A 19,103-nucleotide genomic window follows, 5' to 3' on the forward strand; every position below is an offset into this window, starting at 1 on the left:
CATGCTTCCTAATTTGTTTCCCAAGCTGGAGCTTTAGACTTCTCATGAAAATATTTAGGATACTGTTCTGAAGTTTGTGTATAGAGAGCAGCTACTCTGCCATCAACTGGCGAAATATGAATTTTTCCTTGGATAAGAGCATCATTGAAAAGCTCCCACATGTCAGTTGTTCCCCCTCTCCCCAACTTCTAGACTCTGGTAAATTTTGATCTAAAAGTGCAAAGCCTCAAAATGCTGTACAGAGCATAAGTTCTTTATTTCAATAGATAAAATGTGTTCAGAATACAGTTTAAAAGGTATACATATATGTTACGGAGGAGGTGGCAAGTCAATTACTATTTCATCGAAAGTAGCTAGGAAGTCTGTAGTCAACTGAAGCGTATCTGAAAAGTTTTAAAAAACAAAGTTATTTCAGTATGCATGACTGTGACAGATTCTGTTTTCTAAACACCTAGATTTTATGTGTTTTAACAATTAATAACATATGGTTACAATATTTAATTGTCTCTTTTCTATACTAACCCATATGATATTTCAACCCCCCCCCCTCCCTCCAATATTTGACTTCCCCGAAGTTATAAATTTAAATTCAATTATAAAGGTACCGCTAACCAATCAAAGTTCAATATTTTTCTTCTCTCATTAATACTAAAAAATTGTCCAATGTCTTTTTACATTCCACTCTTTCTCCATATATCCTTTAAATTTCTTCCACTCCTTTTTGAATATATCTAAATCATAGTCTCTTAAAGTTTTAGTTAATTTGTCCATCTCACTCCACGATAAAACTTTCACAATCCAATCCCATTTCTCTGGTATTTTTCCCTGTTTCCACAGCTGCGCGTACAATGCCCTAGCAGCTGAGAGCAAGTACCAAATTAAAGTCCTGTCTTCCTTTGGAAATTTTTCTAATTGTAATCCAAGCAAAAAAAGTCTCTGCCATTTTCTTAAAGTCATAACCCAAAATTTTGGAGATTTCTTGTTGTATCATCTTCCAAAATTCTTTCGCTTTTTCACAAGTCCACCGCATGTGGAAGAAAGAACCGAACTAAACACCTAGATTTTAGACCAGGGGTCCCCTAAACGGTGTCCATGGTCTCCATCTACTCCTTTCCTAGTGCTGCCAAGTGGGTGAGAGCAGGTGGGGCTCCTACCTAGCAGGGCTTCTGGTTGACCGTGCAAACTGAAATATCATCCTTTGGGAAGCAGCTGCCATTCCAGTGTTGACGTTTTTCTCTCTCACCACTCTTTCCCCAGCGTATTTTTAAAAATTACGCCTCTTATTCTATGCACTTTAGCTTGTTGGCTATGTACGGCTCCACCTCCCACAGAAGCCATGTTGTGGTTGTGCCCAGCGCCCTGCGTGCACTGGCTCAAAAAAGCTGGCACCCCTGTTTGAGATGGCTGTTGAAATGCCACAAACCGATTAGTGCTCACATCAGACAAACAAGTCACAGACCTTTCCAGTAGAGAGCTGAGCCGGTTCACTGAATACACATCAAAACATTACTTACCAAAGTCCCAAGAAACTGAAGGTGGTTTTCCAGTTATATGGATCATGCTTTGAAAACTCTCAGATGTATTTTCAAATGTCATCAGAGGAACACCAATCAGTGATAAATGACTCAGTCTGTGCTCCTCAGGAACCTCAAAACTCTCAAAGTCTGTTTAGAGACATTCCAGAAACCATACATTTGATATATTCTATATTTCTGCACTGATTACACTAAGCAGAAGCGTCAAATTTGTACTGCCCCCCTAACCTCCAACACTACTTGGTGTTGAACAGTTTTGCCAAGAACTTCAATATAACTAACACTGAACATTACCTAGAGGATTACAAGGAAAGAAATTCTCCTTTTCTGGACAGTCTTCAGTGGCCATGCTGCAGTCTTCAGCTCTACCTGTATACTCAGCAACCTAAAAGAATAACCAAAACATTTGTTGGTAGTATACCATCTTCCCTAGTACAAGATTTGTGCAAGGACTTTTACTCTTGCTTGAAGGGGAAAAGATGCTGTGTATCATCATCAAATGACCCAAGGCCCTTGATATTACGCATCAGGTAAAGACAATGCCGACTTGATGCTTCTAATCGCTGGATCATTAAGGGTGAAGGCTCCCACCCAAGTATCCCAGCCTACAGATAGCTCTACCAGTGTAAATTCTTTCTTCATGACCAGCTTTTACTGTGGCCATTAGGCACCAACTCCAGTTAATGCTAGATTCCCACAGTAGCTGGGATCAGCTACTTTGGGAAGTAGCTTTAAAGCACTTTATTGGGTGTTAGACGATTCAATGGAACTCCATATTCAGGTAGACTCTTAATTGTGGCAACAATAAATTAATTCTATGGCTCATATTCTTTGTTGACAGCCCAAATTTTCAGATCTAAGAACTGAACTTATCTCTCCATTATTTAATCAGGATTTTATCGCTTCAAAACCATTCAGAAATAAAAAATAAGCAAACTACTTTATGTGTGGCAAAATTTCTGGCATCTGCTGTGATCACTTTTGTAGTAACTTTTAGGCTCTCCTTTTGTGGGATGAGGATTTGCTAGTTATGACACTGGTTTTGAAAACAGTAATTAAGAAGTAACTTCATTCGGTGCTTTACTGGGGAGCTTCCACACGTCGTGTTCTTTTGAGCATGGCTTGTTGGGCTCCTGAGGCTTTCCCTTTTGAGCCAGAGCAAAGAAAAACCTCCTTCGCTGTGACTTAATGGGGAAATGGCACCGCCTGCATGACAGACAATGGGGGAAGGGAGCTTAGCGCTGCTTTCAAAATGGCGACACTCAGTTTTGGCTTTCCCCGACCTTTTTAGTGAAATAGCAGGGTTTCTAAAACAAACCAAACAAACTTTTGTTGCTGCTGGAGATGCAGTTACTAAGCCACAGGGAGTGGGGCAACAAATCTGTCGTTGCATCAGCACTATTGTGCCAATGTGATACGAAATAAGGGGGGAAGAGCAGTACCAGCAGAAAGCAGTGTGTTGATGGGACAAATCAATGAAATCCCTGCATGCCTCAATCTTACTGCTGTTTTCTCAGCAGGGGTGGCTCCCCTCCCGTATGGAAGAAGAATTACAACCTTCCGCTTTTCTCATTTAAATTGGTACTTTTTAAGAAACAGGGGAACTCCACCAACCCTCAAACACACCACCCTCTAGAAAAACAAATACGGAAGCTCTCCTGCAGGCCCACCAAGGAGATGCACTCCGAACACTACCAATTCCCTACTCTTTACATCTGAGCATGCTAAATGCTCCCAAACAGTAATTCTGCTTACCTTTTTTGCAGGTACGAACTTCTTTCCTTTTGGGATTTGGTGCTTTGTGGATGTTAATGTCGTGCTCCCATTTCCGAGAGCCTTCTTGACAGAATAGATGGTTGCTGAATTTACATTAGCTGCCCTTCCAGCAAGTGGAGTCTTTGGGTGAGATTTTTCAACAACAGCCTTCGCTGTGAGAAGAAATTAAGTAAATTGACATACCTGAGGCCCAGCATACCAAAGCTTTTAAAGTATTTCATAGTTAAAACCCATGCAGAGTTGCTGCAGACTAATTCCACCGAAATCAATGGGTTTAGCCTGGAGAGACACTGCATAGGATTGCACAGTAAGTAGTGTTAAGCAGTGTCTTAAGTAGGACAAGAGTAGAGTCCCTCCCATCCAAGAAATATCATGGCACTGAAAAAAAGCATACACAGCCCAGGAAATGAGACCCCGAGGGACACTGAAAACAATAGTATGGTCTCTTTTGGAATGAGAAGTCCTTTAAGGTTTTACTCATTTAAAATACTTGCCAAGGACTGGGCAGCAGGGATAGGCACAAATCAGCTGACTAACTAAAGGTTGTCATGAATATTGGCCAGTTCATGATTCACGACGCAATGTTCGCAAACTGAAGAGCTGCCACAAGCTTCTACAGAGTTGGTGCAGTTCATGTGGAAGTCCACTGCCGCCTCCTCCTCTGGTATGTCCCCTGAAGAGTGTTATGCTCTGCTGAGAACAACTTACTGGTAATCCCTAGCCCTAAAGACATCCGGTTGCCCTCACCTGGTGGAACTCTGCCAAATCACATCGTATGAACGTATGAAGCTGCCTTATACTGAATCAGACCCTTGGTCCATCAAAGTCAGTCTTGTCTTCTCAGACTGGCAGCGGCTCTCCAGGGTCTCAAGCTGAGGTTTTTCACACCTATTTGCCTGGACCCTTTTTTGGAGATGCCGGGGATTGAACCTGGGACCTTCTGCTTCCCAAGCAGATGCTCTACCACTGAGCCACCGTCCCTCCCCAATCCATCCATGCCCTGCAGGACCAGGTGTATTCACACAGGGCGTGGAATGGATACCACTTTGTCCGGAACTCTCTTCCCTCCCCCACCCTGCTTTGTCTCGATTATTTGTGAGGCAGCACTGCAATTCATACTTTCTTTGGTGCAGTCAGCTATTTTAACTTTTGTATTTTAAGTTGTCCAGTCTTCTGCTGTTAACCACCCTGCGCTTTGGGAACTCAGAGAATGACAGTTCGTAAATCTAAATTACAAAATAAATAACTATAAAACAAATTAAGAGCAGAGAGCAGGGGTTTAAATAGCTTGGAGCCATTTAAACTGCTTTCTGCTCCCTGCCAGCTGTTTGGTTTAAAAGGCCCGGAGCCACTTAAATCACTGCTTTCTGCTCCCCGTCAAAAGCAGCAGAAAGCAGGGGTTTAAATGCTCAAGAACCAGTACAAACTGGTTCCAGTCTCGAACTGGCAAATCAGTTCGTGATCCAGCCACAAACCAAACCATAAAAACACAGTCTGTGCCCATTCCTAGTACGCAGTATGAAGTTTGTTTATCCAAGACAAGTTATAGCATTAGGTGATAATTTCTTTGTATGGATTCAGATTCAAAGGTGATTTAAATATGACTAGTTTTCTCATACTTCTTACAACATACTTGGTGCATGACGATACCCAAATCAGAGGATGGTCCTTAATATAGTGACTATTGTTACTCCAGTTTAACGTTAGCATAAAAGTGCAGTATTATGCATTGATATAAAATTATTTTTCTCTTCTTTTCAGAAGAAAGAAGCCAAGATGTTTCCTGAGTTGCATACAGTGCAGCAGGCTGTATCGCTCTCATACTGAGGATGTTCTTAATTTTATTTAAACAAAACTAAGGCACTTATTTATTTAGTGGGCTTATATTCCGCCCTTTCCCATAACGGGCTCAGGGCGGATCACAACATAAACTGAACAATAAATTTATAACCATTTCAAGAGGATAGCAGGAAGTCCACTGCAGCAGAATGAACAGAAGGCTAGTGGCATCTTAAAAACTAAACTTAAAAAGCATAAAATCATAGTTCTTCAGATGTATGGCGTTCATAACCATAAGAACATAAGAGAAGCCATGTTAGATCGGGCCAATGGCCCATCCAGTCCAACACTCTGTGTCACACAGTGGCCAAAAATAATTATATATATAATTATATCAAGGTGTTTGTATAATGGTGTGTATACACACAAACACACACTGTGTATATATATACACACCATTATACAAACACCTTGATAATACAGTATACAAGGAGAGAGGAAAAGAGGTGAAGCTGTGGCTGACAAAGAGGCCTGTTGTACACAGACTTTCAATAGAATTCATCAGTCCCTCATATCTGCAGCTTTTCTACTAGGTGTCCTCGCGATCACACTGGCTTCATCATCTAGCACCACTCAACTGGGATCACCATTCACTACACCACCGTGTCCAGTAGCCTCATTGGTACCTTATTTATCCTGCTCTTTTGCCTTCCTTTAGAATTTTTCACCCTTTTCACAAATCTGTGTTTTGTATCCTGGTACCATAATGGGGCAAGACTATAAACATACACACAGCCCAAAGTTGTTTAGTAGCCATCTAGAATTATCAGTACTTCAAATTCGTCAATATTCCAGGTGAAACTTTATGTTCAACAGGCATTTTAGTTCACCGGTACCAATTAAAGTTCGTATTAGCATCCACTCACAAGGTGCTACGGACAGCAGTCTCAGTCGATTCTTTGAAGCAGCAGCAGTGCCGATGTCACCATTTTCTTTGTCTATGAAGATAGGGGTGGACATCTTTGGTATCAAAGGCCTACCAAAATAGAGTAATATTTCCAAGTTTCTAGTGTTCTTTTATTCACCTATAAAGAAGCAAAGCGACATGTTTTGCAGCAGCTGAACAACTTTTTTTTTCCCCCCCCCCCAAAAAATCCTATCATAAGAACATAAGAACATAAGAGAAGCCATGTTGGATCAGGCCAACGGCCCATCAAGTCCAACACTCTGTGTCACACAGTGGCAAAAAATGTTATATACACACATACACTGTGGCTAATAGCCACTGATGGACCTGTGCTCCATACACTGTGGCTAATAGCCACTGATGGACCTGTGCTCCATATTTTTATCTAAACCCCTCTTGAAGGTGGCTATACTTGTGGCCGCCACCACCTCCTGTGGCAGTGAATTCCACATGTTAATCACCCTTTGGGTGAAGAAGTACTTCCTTTTATCCGTCTTAACCTGTCTGCTCAGCAATTTCATCGAATGCCCACGAGTTCTTGTATTGTGAGAAAGGGAGAAAAGTACTTCTTTCTCTACTTTCTCCATCCCATGCATTATCTTGTAAACCTCTATCATGTCACCCCGCAGTCGACGTTTCTCCAAGCTAAAGAGTCCCAAGCGTTTCAACCTTTCTTCATAGGGAAAGTGCTCCAGCCCTTTAATCATTCTAGTTGCCCTTCTCTGCACCTTCTCTAAAGCTTTAATATCCTTTTTGAGGTGCGGCGACCAGAACTGCACACAGTACTCCAAATGAGACCGCACCATCGATTTATACAGGGGCATTATGATACTGGCTGATTTGTTTTCAATTCCCTTCCTAATAATTCCCAGCATGGCATTGGCCTTTTTTATTGCAAACGCACACTGTCTTGACACTTTCAGTGAGTTATCTATCATGACCCCAAGATCTCTCTCTTGATCAGTCTCTGCCAGTTCACACCCCATCAACTTGTATTTGTAGCTGGGATTCTTAGCCCCAATGTGCATTACTTTGCACTTGGCCACATTGAACCGCATCTGCCACGTTGACGGCCACTCACCCAGCCTCAACAGATCCCTTTGGAGTTCCTCACAATCCTCTCTGGTTCTCACCACCCTGAACAATTTAGTGTCATCCGCAAACTTGGCCACTTCACTGCTCACTCCGAACTCTAAATCATTTATGAACAAGTTAAAAAGCATGGGACCCAGTACCGAGCCCTGCGGCACCCCACTGCTTACCGTCCTCCACTGATCAAAATACCACTGTTTTTACACAATGCACAAAGAGGATCTATGCAGCTTTCCTTGACTGTTTGGAACACTCAGTATATTGATAGACATACAAGACTGTAAACTCCAACTAAATTCACCAGTGGCTTTTGCATCCCTAACCCCAGATTGAAGTTCCTCGCTAAGTGGAAGAAGGGTTAGAAAAACACACGGAGTTTCAAGGTGGCAAAACAGCCACTGTCAACAGCACTAGCGCAAGAACCAAGACACTGCATCCAAAATTATACCTATTTTAGAGTTACTTGATTACTGGAGAGTTTAGAAAGTTATTGCTTCCACACTGCCAAATAGTCTCAGGGAAAAAAGGTAACTAGAGATACATCTCGCTAGTTACTGTCTTTCACTAGGTAGAACAACTGTCCAGTGAGATGACATGCCAAAACAAAACAAAACTGGACTTCTACAAACGGGCTTGTATCTAGTCCTCTAGTCTTGTAGCCATAGGCATAAATAGCAAGGCGAGAGAGAACAGCAAGACTCATATCCCCAACAAGATTTCCTATAGAGAGAATGCTATGCACAGTCTTGGGTTATCAGACACTATCAGCAGGCTCACTGTGTGATGGAACCAGAAGCAAAGTCTGTCTCTAATTGCTACTGTCTTATGTTACCCATGTGCAGTATAAACAAGCTCTCTCAGAGCGATGTGCAGTGGAGGTAGCATTGTCAGCTCTGGATTGGGAAATATTTGGAGATTTGGGGGGGGGGGTGGAAGCTGGGGAGGACAGGATTTAGGGAGGGAAGAGACCTCAGCAGAGTACAATGCCATGGAGCCAACCTTCCAGAAGAGCCATTTTCTCCAGGGGACCTGATCTGTATCATCTGAATATCAGCTGTAACAGCGGGAGATCTCCAGGCTCACTAAGCGGAGGGGAAAGGGTTGGCCTACCTTTGTAGGTACGATAACTGAAGTTATTGAGCATTTTTCTCTTGTCACATAGCAACAGCAGCTTACTGAAGAATGTGATTTCTAAATGGATTTTTATCCTCCTTTTTACCACTCCATCACTCAAATACAGAACTTTTTCTCATCCACCCTGTACTAAGAGATGGAACTATTTCCTTCATACAACTGGGGTTTTTGTCTAATATCCTGGTTTAACTATCTCACATACACTGTCAGAACTTCTCTTGCATGCATCTAGTCCCAAGCACCCTTTTGCCGCCCAAGTCTCGCTTCTTCCTTCAGCTCAGCCGGAGGCTAAATTACAACTTGAACGTAAGAACATAAGAGAAGCCATGTTGGATCAGGCCAATGGCCCCTCCAGTCCAACACTCTGTGTCACATAAGAACATAAGAGAAGCCCTTTTGGATCAGGCCAATGGCCCATCCAGTTCAACACTCTGTGTCACATAAGAACATAAGAGAAGCCCTTTTGGATCAGGCCAATGGCCCATCCAGTTCAACACTCTGTGTCACATAAGAACCTAAGAGAAGCCATGTTGGATCAGGCCAGTGGCCCATCCAGCCCAACACTCTGTGTCACATAAGAACATAAGAGAAGCCCTTTTGGATCAGGCCAATGGCCCATCCAGTTCAACACTCTGTGTCACATAAGAACATAAGAGAAGCCCTGTTGGATCAGGCCAGTGGCCCATCCAGTCCAACACTCTGTGTCACATAAGAACATAAGAGAAGCCATGTTGGATCAGGCCAATGGTCCATCCAGCCCAACACTCTGTGTCACATAAGAACATAAGAGAAGCCATGTTGGATCAGGCCAGTGGCCCATCCAGTCCAACACTGTGCGTCACACAGTGGCCAAAAAAACCAGGCGCCATCAGGAAGTCCATCAGCGGGGCCAGGACACTAGAAGCCCTCCCACTGTGCCCCCCCAAGCACCAATAATACAGAGCATCACTGCCCCAGACAGAGTTCCAACAATACACTGTGGCCAATAGCAACGGTTGGACCTCGGCTCTATATGTTTATCCAGTTCGCTCTCGAAGCTGTCTATGCTTGCAGCCGCTGCCACCTCCAGTGGCAGTGAATTCCATGTGTTAATCACCCTTTGGGTGAAGAAGTACTTCCTTTTATCAGTTCTAACCCAACTGCTCAGCAATTTCATTGAATATCATTTCATTTCATTCAATTTCATTGAATATCCACAAGTTCTCCTATTGCATAATCTTGTAAACCTCTATCATGTCACCCCTCAGTCAACGTTTGTCCAAGCTAAAGAGCCCCAAGTGTTTTAACCTTTCTTCATAGAGAAAGTGTTCCAACCCTTTCATCATTCCAGTTGCCCTTTTCTGGACTTTTTCCAATGTTATAATATCTTTTTTGAGATGCAGTGACCAGAATTGCACACAGTATTCCAAATGAGACCGCCCCATCGATTTATACAGGGGCATTATGATGCTGGCTGATTTGTTTTCAATTCCCTTCCTAATAATTCCCAGCATGGCATTGGCCTTTTTTATCGCAGTCCCATACTTTCTCGACATATTGAGTGAGTTATCTACCACGACCCCAAGATCTCTCTCTTGGTCAGTCTCTGCCCGTTCATAAAACTTTTCCAGATATCTTAAACAGGCAAGAAGGGTTCCATCAGTGCTTACTTCTCATGGCCCTTCCTTACATGCCTGGGGAAATGCTGTTCGACACGAAGGGGTCAGGCAGCAATTTTTCTCCAGGCCGGTTTGGCCGGGGATCCTGGAGGGGTTTTTGCCATATTCTGGGCATGAAGCAGTTGTCATTGGGGGTGGAGGTATTTGTGAATTGCCTGCATGGTACAGGGGGTTGGACTAGATGACCCTGGTGGTCCTTTCTATGGTCCTATCATCTAAAAATGCATGTGTATATAATTGTCATCTATATTAAAATATTAGGGTTTGTAGAATCTTTCGGGCTCAAGTGCCGTGCTCAAGAGCCCGAAAGATTCTACAAACCCTAATGATGTTACCAGCCGCGAAAACCTGAAATCTTTGATATATTAAAATATTTATAAAGTGGTAAGGTCCTTGATCCATTGATTTATAGGAGGTGAGCATTTCTTTCCAACGTTGTAATACTAATCTTTTGCCTGTAGTAAGGGCAGAGGGTCTATTTTTGTTGACCACCGGTTAGCTTCCAAGATATGGGCAAATAGTACAGTAAAGGCAAACGTGCAAGCCCTAAGTCGTTACCGACCCATGGGGTAATGTCACATCATGACATTTTCTTGACAAACTTTTTACAGGGTGGTTTGCCATTGCCTTCCCCAGTCATCTGCACTTTACTCCCAGCAAGCTGGGTGCTCATTTTAGCAATCTCTGAAGGATGGAGGGCTGCGTCAATCTTGAGCTAGCTACCTGAACCCGGCTTCTGCCTGGATCGAACTCAGGTTGTGAGCAGAGCTTGGACTGCAGTTTACCACTCTACACCATGGGGCTCCTAAATAGTACAGAAGCATCTTCAAAGATCAGTGAACATTCCAATACAAAATTTATATGAGTAATAGCTTCCTCCCGGAACAACCAAATGACTAGACACGCCCAAAACATATGTTTAAGGGAGCCTGTGATATGCTTGCATCCTCAACTCAATATTAGAGCAAGCAGCAGATGAAGAAACCTAATTTAGCCAATATCCCGTGGAAGATTTTTAATGCATTTCACACAAAACGGCAAAAACAAGCAGTTAAAACTCCAAATCCAGTCACTAAACAGACTTTTTAAAAGGAAAACAGTACACACAAAGTAGAGACAAAAATATAACAGTGGTGGTAGGTAGGCTTACCAGCCCCCTGGTTTTGCAAGCTCTACCTTGTTGCCAACCAGCTGGCTGGTGGGGGGAGTCCACCCAGGATGTACCTTTAGATCTCAGCAGGTTTAGAAGAAGCCTGCAAACTCTGTTTTGGAATGTGTGTGTGCCTTTAAATCTCAGAAGAATGCAAAAGGAATGGGAAATTCTCCTGGCTTCACCCCCAAAGTCTCCAGGCTCCACCCCCAATGCCCCCAGGCATTTTCTGAGTTGGACTTGGCACCCCTATGGTAGAACTACACAGGGCTTTTTTGGAGCAGGAATGCAGTTGGCTTGGTGTCAAAGGGTGTGGCCTAGTATGTAAATGAGTTCCTGCTGGGCCTTTTCTACAGAAAAGCCCCGTGTGAAACAGTGGTGCCGCCGGGGTGTGTGGCCTAATATGCAAATGAGTTCCTGCTGGGCTTTTTCTACCCAAAAAGCCCTGGAACTACATGTACGTTTCTCTAAAAGGTTTTCAAATATCTAAAAATGAGTCCGTATGCAATCGTTGTCTATATGCCATGCGTTCAAACGCTGGTAAAGTTATAAGATTCTCAATCCACTGCTTTAACGGAGGTGGGCATTTATCTCTTCAATGCTATAATATCATACATAATACTTTTAGCTGTATTAAGGCACAGAGGGTCCATAGAAAATGGAAGCGCCCCCCCTCTCCTACTTCTAAGAGGGAATCTCAGATGGAGAATAGAAGCACTTTGGCTACTGCAATCCCTTAGGACACTTCTATCAAGGAAGCACCTTAATTAAGGATAGGTAGGTTGCAGCCACAGGCAGCATCACAATCCCTCCCCCCACCTTCCCAGAGAAATAGGAAAAGGATGCTAACCAAGGCCGTAGCCAGGATTTTATGTTTGGTGGGGCCTACTTTGGCCACCAAACGAGAAGGGAGCACTCCCTGGAGAAGACCCTGATGCTGGGAAAGACAGAAGGCAAAAGGGGACGGCAAAGGATGAAATGGCTGGACAGCACTACTGATGTAACTAACCCAAATTTGAGCAGACTTCGGAGGATGGTGGAAGACAGGAGGGCCTGGCGTGACTTGGTCCACGGGGTCACAAAGAGTCGGACTCAACTGTGCGACTGAACAACAACAACAAACAGTAGTATTATGTATGATATTATAGCACTGAAGAGAAAAATGCCCACCTCCGTTAAAGCAGTGGATTGAGAAGCCAGTTTGGTGTAGTGGTTAAGTGTGCGGACTCTTATCTGGGAGAACCAGGTTTGATTCCCCACTCCTCCACTTGCACCTGCTAGCATGGACTTGGGTCAGCCGTAGCTCTGGCAGAGGTTGTCCTTGAAAGGGCAGCTGCTGTGAGAGCCCTCTCCAGCCCCACCCACCTCACAGGGCGTCTGTTGTGGGGGAGGAAGGGAAAGGAGATGGTGAGCCGCTCTGAGACTCTTCGGAGTGGAGGGCGGGATATAAATCCAATATCATCTTCTTCTTGGGGGGGCTGCTCTGGTGGCCGTGGGCTCTCGGCACTGTAAGCTGCCTCGAGTTCCACAAGCTAACCCCCATTGCCTGGGCAGTCACAGCAGCTTTGCTCCCCCACCCCTTTTATAGGTGCCCCTCTTTGACCTCTTGAACTGAAGTTGGGCACTAGGAAAGCCGCCTGCAAGAAGACTCTCTTCCCCCCCCCCTCCATTTTGCTCTGCATGCTGTGTTGGGGAAGGCTTCGCAGAAATGACTTTGGCACAGCCGAGTGGGCAGGTGGCTGCTCATCGCCCCCCACTCTCCTTTGTTGTTATTTTGTTGAGGTGTCCATCTTGCCTGGCAAGCAGTTGCCTTGCGCGCTGCCTGCTGCTGCCCTCCTTTCGCCTCCACCACCAATGATGTACCCAGGCCGAGAAGCATCTGGGGCTCTCCTACCCAGCAATTACCAGGTCAGCTCGCAGGCCTTTTTCTCATTGGCTGCCTCGGCCCCCTCCGTCCCCGCAGCAGTGTCTGCTGCAATGCAACAAGACTGGCAGCAATGCTACTGTTTGTTCAGAGTGGCAGTGGGCAAAGTGGACAGACTGGGGGCCCTCCAATGGAGAGGCCATACAGTTGGAAGGGGCGGTTGGAAGGACGGGCCTGGGCCGCCCAGGCCCCACCATAGCTGCAGGCCTAAAATTAACCATTATCTCTCAGAAAGATATTCCAGGTTTAATTAATATTTAAGCGCCCTTTATAAGGCTTATAAGCATATGGAACAAGAGCCTTCTCCCTAAATCTTTGGGCCTAATGGTACATTAGATTTGTATCTTGTAAGGAACTGTTTCCAGAACCTGAATCCACACTTACTTGAAGACATTAAAATACCTCATTTTTAAACCATTTTAACATGGTTTGAACCTAAGAATTAAAAGCCTAGCATTTCTTTAACAGCATACTGGATTGCTCTCTCTTTAATAAGCTTTTGATCATATCCATCTTCGTCTTAAGCCAAATGTGTGCAGTTGATTTGTGCGGATTCTCAGAATCGAAGTGTCTACCCTTGATTTTACTGACCAAAAGACTTTGTCAATATCACAGCATAAATCCAATTGGTCTCTAAGTAAACCTACCCCCCCCTCCATCCACTTTTACACCAATAGCATTCCTATTAAAATTGCACTGATAAGACAAGCTACACCCATACCATATTTCTCCTTCAAAGCAAATAGCTCTTGGACTTTAGTGGATTCAGAGTAGAAGGGCTTTTCCCAGCTCTCTATCGGGAACTCAAGAGTCTACATTTCTGCTTGCAGTCTACTTTAATATACTGATATCTAGAAATAAATTCGGTGCAGTTTATTCCCAAATCAATACGCAAAGAAACTTTTATGTTAACTACGGAATATTTTGCAGGTAATAGCAAAACGCACTTTGCCTACCCACCCCCAATACTTACCCAGAAGGAGATCTTTAAAAGGACACTAACTGGAGCAATGATAAGGAAATCTGATAGCGGAAAGAAACTGCGGAGAAAGAAAAGCACCTTAAGAAGCAGCGTGCACTAGCGACACTGCCCTCTTCCTTATGTCCCAAAATATTTTAAAAGCCAGCACAAGCGAACCCACCAATAACAGCCATAAACCAACCTGCGCGTAAAAACGCCCAACGCGCCACCTTCAAAGGGCAGCCGGCTTCGCGAGACTGTTTTGAAGTTTCCAGCTCGCTTCTCATTCGCTGGCGTCTCCTGAGTGCCGGTTGGACGCTTTCAAATCGCCTTGGGCGGGGGGAGGGGGGAGGAATTGCATCGAAAAGGAATTGAAGGAATTGAAAAGGTGTGCTGTCCCTTTAAATGTGATGGCCAGAACTCCCTTGGAGTTCAATTATGCTTGTCACAGCCTTGGTCTTGGCTCCACCCCCCAAAGTCTCCCAGCTCCACCCCCAAAGTCTCCTGGCTCCACCCCCAAAGTCTCCTGGCTCCACCCCCAAAGTCTCCTGGCTCCACCCCCAAAGTCTCCTGGCTCCATCCCCAAAGTCCCCAGAAAGGAGGGGTTGGCTTCTCTGAAAAAGAAACTTAGGTGCATTGAACTAGCTGTCAAATAGAGGGATGACTTTCTTGCACGGTGTGGGCTTTGAAGTACTGAGGGATGCTGCTATGACCCGGTGTAACTTCAAGCCTCCTATACTGGAGTAGCGACGGCAATGGTGGAGGTCAAGGAGCCGCCTCCGTCTGTTACTGTAGAAACAACTTTAAAAAAAAGTGTGGCGCTAGCAGATATATTGTTATATGTTCGCTTCCTCGGGTGCAGAAAGTGTATTTTCAATTGATATATACTTCCCTGCCCCTCTTTGTAACTTTGAGTTTGTATAGCTCTTGTAGGGTTGCCAATCCCCAGGTGGGGGCAGGGGACCCCCCGTTTGGAGACCCTCCCCGTGCTTCAGGGTCGTCAGAAAGCAGGGGGAAGGGAGGGAAATGTCTGCTGGGAACTCCCTAGGGAGATTTATTCCCATAGAAAATCATGGAGAATTGATCCGCGGGTATCTGGGGCTCTAGGGGGGCTGTTTTTTGGGGTAGAGGCACCAAATGTTCAGTATAGCATCTAGTGCCTCCCCCCAAAATATCCCCCAAGTTTCAAAAAGATTGGACCAGAGGGTCCAATTCTATGAGCCCCAAAAGAAGGTGCCCCTATCCTTCATTATTTCCTATGGAAGGAAGACTTTGAAAAGGTGTGCCGTCCCTTTAAATGTGAGGGCCAGAACTCCCTTTGGAGTTCAATTATGCTTGTCACAGCCTTGATCTTGGCTCCACCCCTAATGTCTCCTGGCTCCACCCCCAAAGTCTCCTGGCTCTACCCCCAAAGTCTCCTGGCTCCACCCCCAAAGTCTCCTGGCTCCACCCCCAAAGTCCCCAGAAAGGAGGGGTTGGCTTCTCTGAAAAAGAAACTTAGGTGCATTGAACTAGCTGTCAAATAAGAGGGATGACTTTCTTGCACAGTGTGGGCTTTGAAGTACTGAGGGATGCTGCTATGACCCGGTGTAACTTCAAGCCTCCTATACTGGAGTAGCGACGGCAATGGTGGAGGTCAAGGAGCCGCCTCCGTCTGTTACTGTAGAAACAACTTTTTAAAAAAGTGTGGCGCTAGCAGATATATTGTTATATGTTCACTTCCTCGGGTGCAGAAAGTGTATTTTCAACTGATATATACTTCCCTGCCCCTCTGAGTTTGTATATCTCTTTTAGGGTTGCCAATCCCCAGGTGGGGGCAGGGGATCCCCCATTTGGAGACCCTCTCCCCGCTTCAGAGTTCTCAGAAAGCGGGGGGAGGGAGGGAAATGTCTGCTGGGAACTCTATTATTCCCTATGGAGATTTATTCCCATAGAAAATCATGGAGAATTGATCCGCGGGTATCTGGGGCTCTAGGGGGGCTGTTTTTTGGGTTAGAGGCACCAAATTTTCAGTATAGCATCTAGTGCCTCTCCCCAAAATATCCCCCAAGTTTCAAAAAGATTGGACCAGAGGGTCCAATTCTATGAGCCCCAAAAGAAGGTGCCCCTATCCTTCATTATTTCCTATGGAAGTGAAGGAAATGAAAAGGTGTGCCGTCCCTTTAAATGTGAGGGCCAGAACTCCCTTTGGAGTTCAATTATGCTTGTCACAGCCTTGATCTTGGTTCCACCCCTAATGTCTCCTGGCTCCACCCCCAAAGTCTCTTGGCTCCACCCCCCAAGTCTCCTGGCTCTACCCCCAAAGTCCCCAAATATTTCTTGAATTGGACTTTGCAACCCTAATCTCTTGTCAACTGACTTTGCAAAACCTAATGCGTCTGAAGAAGTGGACTGTCAATCGTGAAAGCTTTGTCACGCATTTGCATTCCTCAGGATGTAAGTTGCCTCAAGATGTCTTTATCGCGACACTAGGTGTATAGAATGGGGCTGCTTTTTTTACTTACAGCCCTACTCCTCAATGACAGTCCGCTTTATACCGCACAAAAAAAGCCCCATGGCGCAGATTGTTAAAGCTGCAGTATTGCAGCCCTAAGCTCTGCTCACGACCTGAGTTCGATCCCCGGTGGAAGCTGGGTTTTCAGGTAGCCGGCTCGAGGTTGACTCAGCCTTCCATCCTTCTGAGGTCGGTAAAATGAGTCCCCAGCTTGCTGGGGGGAAGTGCAGATGACTGGGGAAGGCAATGGCAAACCACCCCGTCAAAAGTCTGCCATGAAAGCAACGTCACCACGAAAGCAAGTCGGTGCTTGCACAGTGGACCTTTCCTTTCCTTATACCGCACTGGTCTCTAGGTATCACAACAGTTCAGGACTGCAGGCAAAGTCTTATTGCTGAAACACAAAACTCCACTGCAGCACAGACAAAGCGGATGCCTGCTGGATTACAGAACAGCGCGGGAAAGGGGAGGATGGCCCTTTAAGAAGAAACGCCGTGGAACCACAAATCCCCGCTAAGGTTAGCACAACTTCCGGTTTGAAACCGCTCGTATTTCCGACTTCCGCTTCCAATGCCGATTAGCCCCCTCCGCTTTCATCATAGACACCCGTCGCCTAGAGCGACGGTAGGTTTAGCCGTCTCACCGGAAATCCGCCATTAGTGACGTCAGTTTGTCGTCTTATTGCAGGAGACGGTGTCGCGGCGTGCATTATGGGAAGCGGGACTGGCGGCGCACGAGCAGAGCCTGATGTTTAGGTGATTTCCGGGGTGAGTCCTTGGAAGTACCGTGCTCGTTTGCAAAGGGAAAGGTAGTCCCCTGTTTTATTTATAAAAGGTTGCTAATGCGTATTAGGTTGTTACCGTGTATATGTCCCAGGCGACTTCGTTATCGAATTGCTTTCGGTTTAGTTAGTTTTTTCCCCCCAGTGTTTTCCTTGAGAATTCGGATAAACGAGCAGGAGACCCGCGAGACCGTTTAGGCGTCACCCACTGAGGCTTTATTGCAGAGTTGGGACTTGGGACAGTTTCTCAAATCCTAGCCTGAAGTTCTAACCCTTCACCTCGCTGGCTGTTCTTTGGTGGCTGCTGTTGAACAGTACTAAGCAGCTGCGCCTGAGCGAGTCACGGATGTGAAAGGGTAATGTTGGTTTGTTGCCAGGCTTGACTGCAAGGAGTTCTCCCTCACAGGCTAAAAGAGGCCTACCCACTCCTCTTACCTTTTGCTAACAGAAGTCAAGGCTGGAAACCTAGTGTTACTGCTACCTCGCGCAATAGTTATTTATTTATTTATTGGGGATTTATATCCCGCCCTTCCCACAAGTGGCTCAGGGCGGCTTCCAACAATTGATCAAGCATAAAATTTAAACAATTTTACGTATAAAACAATTAGATACTTAAACATTTAAAACCTTAAAAACCAGTAACATTTCATAAAACAATTTCATAAAACATTTCATAAAACAATTTCATAAAAACAATTAAACCTTCAAAACCAGTAACATTTCATTTCATATAAACAGATGGCTGCCAGTTACATCAAGTTTTCATCCCAGCTAGGTGTAGGCTAGCCGGAAGAGGGTCGTCTTACAGGCGCTGCGGAACTGAACCAGGTCCCGCAGGGCCCTCACCTCCTCCGGCAGCTGATTCCACCATGTGGGGGCCATAACGGAGAAAGCCCTTTCTCTGGTGACTTTCAAGCGGGCAATAGATACAGAGAGCATTTCATTCTGCAAACCTGGACTTTTTCCCCTCCAGATTTGTAGAAAGATGTGTTTTATTTGTGTATGGGTTTAGTCCTGGATTTTTGTGTTTGCCTATGCCTGTTATATAGTTTATACATCTCTGCTATCTGTCGTTACCTTTTATGACACCCATGGCCCAGCCTGACAAGGTCTCATTTATGTCAAATCTGGCACTCATAATAAATGAGTTTCACACCCCTAGTCTAAATATTTGGCTGAGTTTGCTATTAGAATATGCTAGTTAATTAACTTTATTTTAGATATTATTGTTTCTAATAACTGTAGGGTTTACATGACACATTAATCTATATCTAAATGAGTTTGACACCCCTAGTCTAAATATTTGGCTGACTTTGCTATTAGAATATGATAGTTAATTAACTTTATTTTAGATATTATTGTTTCTAATAACTGTAGGGTTTACATGACACCTTAATCTATATCTAAATGAGTTTGACACCCCTAGTCTAAATATTTGGCTGACTTTGCTATTAGAATATGATAGTTAATTAACTTTATTTTAGATATTATTGTTTCTAATAACTGTAGGGTTTACATGACACCTTAATCTATATCTAAATGAGTTTGACACCCCTAGTCTAAATATTTGGCTGACTTTGCTATTAGAATATGATAGTTAATTAACTTTATTTTAGATATTATTGTCTCTAATAACTGTAGGGTTTACATGACACATTAATCTATATCTAAATGAGTTTGACACCCCTAGTCTAAATATTTGGCTGACTTTGCTATTAGAATATGCTAGTTAATTAACTTTATTTTAGATATTATTGTTTCTAATAACTGTAGGGTTTACATGACACCTTAATCTATATCTAAATGAGTTTGACACCCCTAGTCTAAATATTTGGCTGACTTTGCTATTAGA

The 19,103-nt window shown here is 44.4% G+C and overlaps 1 protein-coding gene across 8 annotated transcripts; it reads right to left on the bottom strand.

Moving 5' to 3' along the window:
- Positions 1 to 237: 237 nt before the first annotated feature.
- Positions 238 to 14,353, bottom strand: PTTG1 (PTTG1 regulator of sister chromatid separation, securin). Of its 8 annotated transcripts, none has more exons than XM_060240646.1 (7): positions 14,179 to 14,254; positions 13,989 to 14,055; positions 6,017 to 6,126; positions 3,291 to 3,463; positions 1,830 to 1,920; positions 1,515 to 1,664; positions 238 to 383 (listed from the first exon to the last, which is right to left on the bottom strand). In XM_060240646.1, the coding sequence occupies exons 3-7, from the start codon at positions 6,108 to 6,110 to the stop codon at positions 310 to 312; spliced, it is 582 nt and encodes a 193-aa protein (XP_060096629.1). In that variant the 5' UTR covers positions 6,111 to 6,126; positions 13,989 to 14,055; positions 14,179 to 14,254; the 3' UTR covers positions 238 to 309. The 8 variants fall into 8 exon arrangements, with proteins under 8 accessions (XP_060096629.1, XP_060096630.1, XP_060096625.1 ...); XM_060240647.1 differs by having other exon boundaries at positions 14,158 to 14,235; XM_060240642.1 differs by having other exon boundaries at positions 6,017 to 6,175; positions 14,179 to 14,232.
- Between the last annotated feature and the right edge of the window lie 4,750 nt (positions 14,354 to 19,103).

The sequence above is a fragment of the Heteronotia binoei genome, chromosome 5, assembly GCF_032191835.1.
Source record: "Heteronotia binoei isolate CCM8104 ecotype False Entrance Well chromosome 5, APGP_CSIRO_Hbin_v1, whole genome shotgun sequence".
Lineage (NCBI taxonomy): Eukaryota > Metazoa > Chordata > Lepidosauria > Squamata > Gekkonidae > Heteronotia > Heteronotia binoei.

Excerpts from the sequence above, each read along its gene's own strand:
- PTTG1 (XM_060240641.1), bottom strand. The coding sequence starts at position 6,110 with ATGTCCACCCCTATCTTCATAGACAAAGAAAATGGTGACATCGGCACT. Across the intron at positions 1,921-3,290 it reads AGTTCGTACCTGCAAAAAAG|GTTGCTGAGTATACAGGTAG; the intron begins GTAAGCAGAATT and ends TTATTCTTTTAG. Across the intron at positions 1,665-1,829 it reads CTTTCCTTGTAATCCTCTAG|ACTTTGAGAGTTTTGAGGTT; the intron begins GTAATGTTCAGT and ends GTCTCTAAACAG.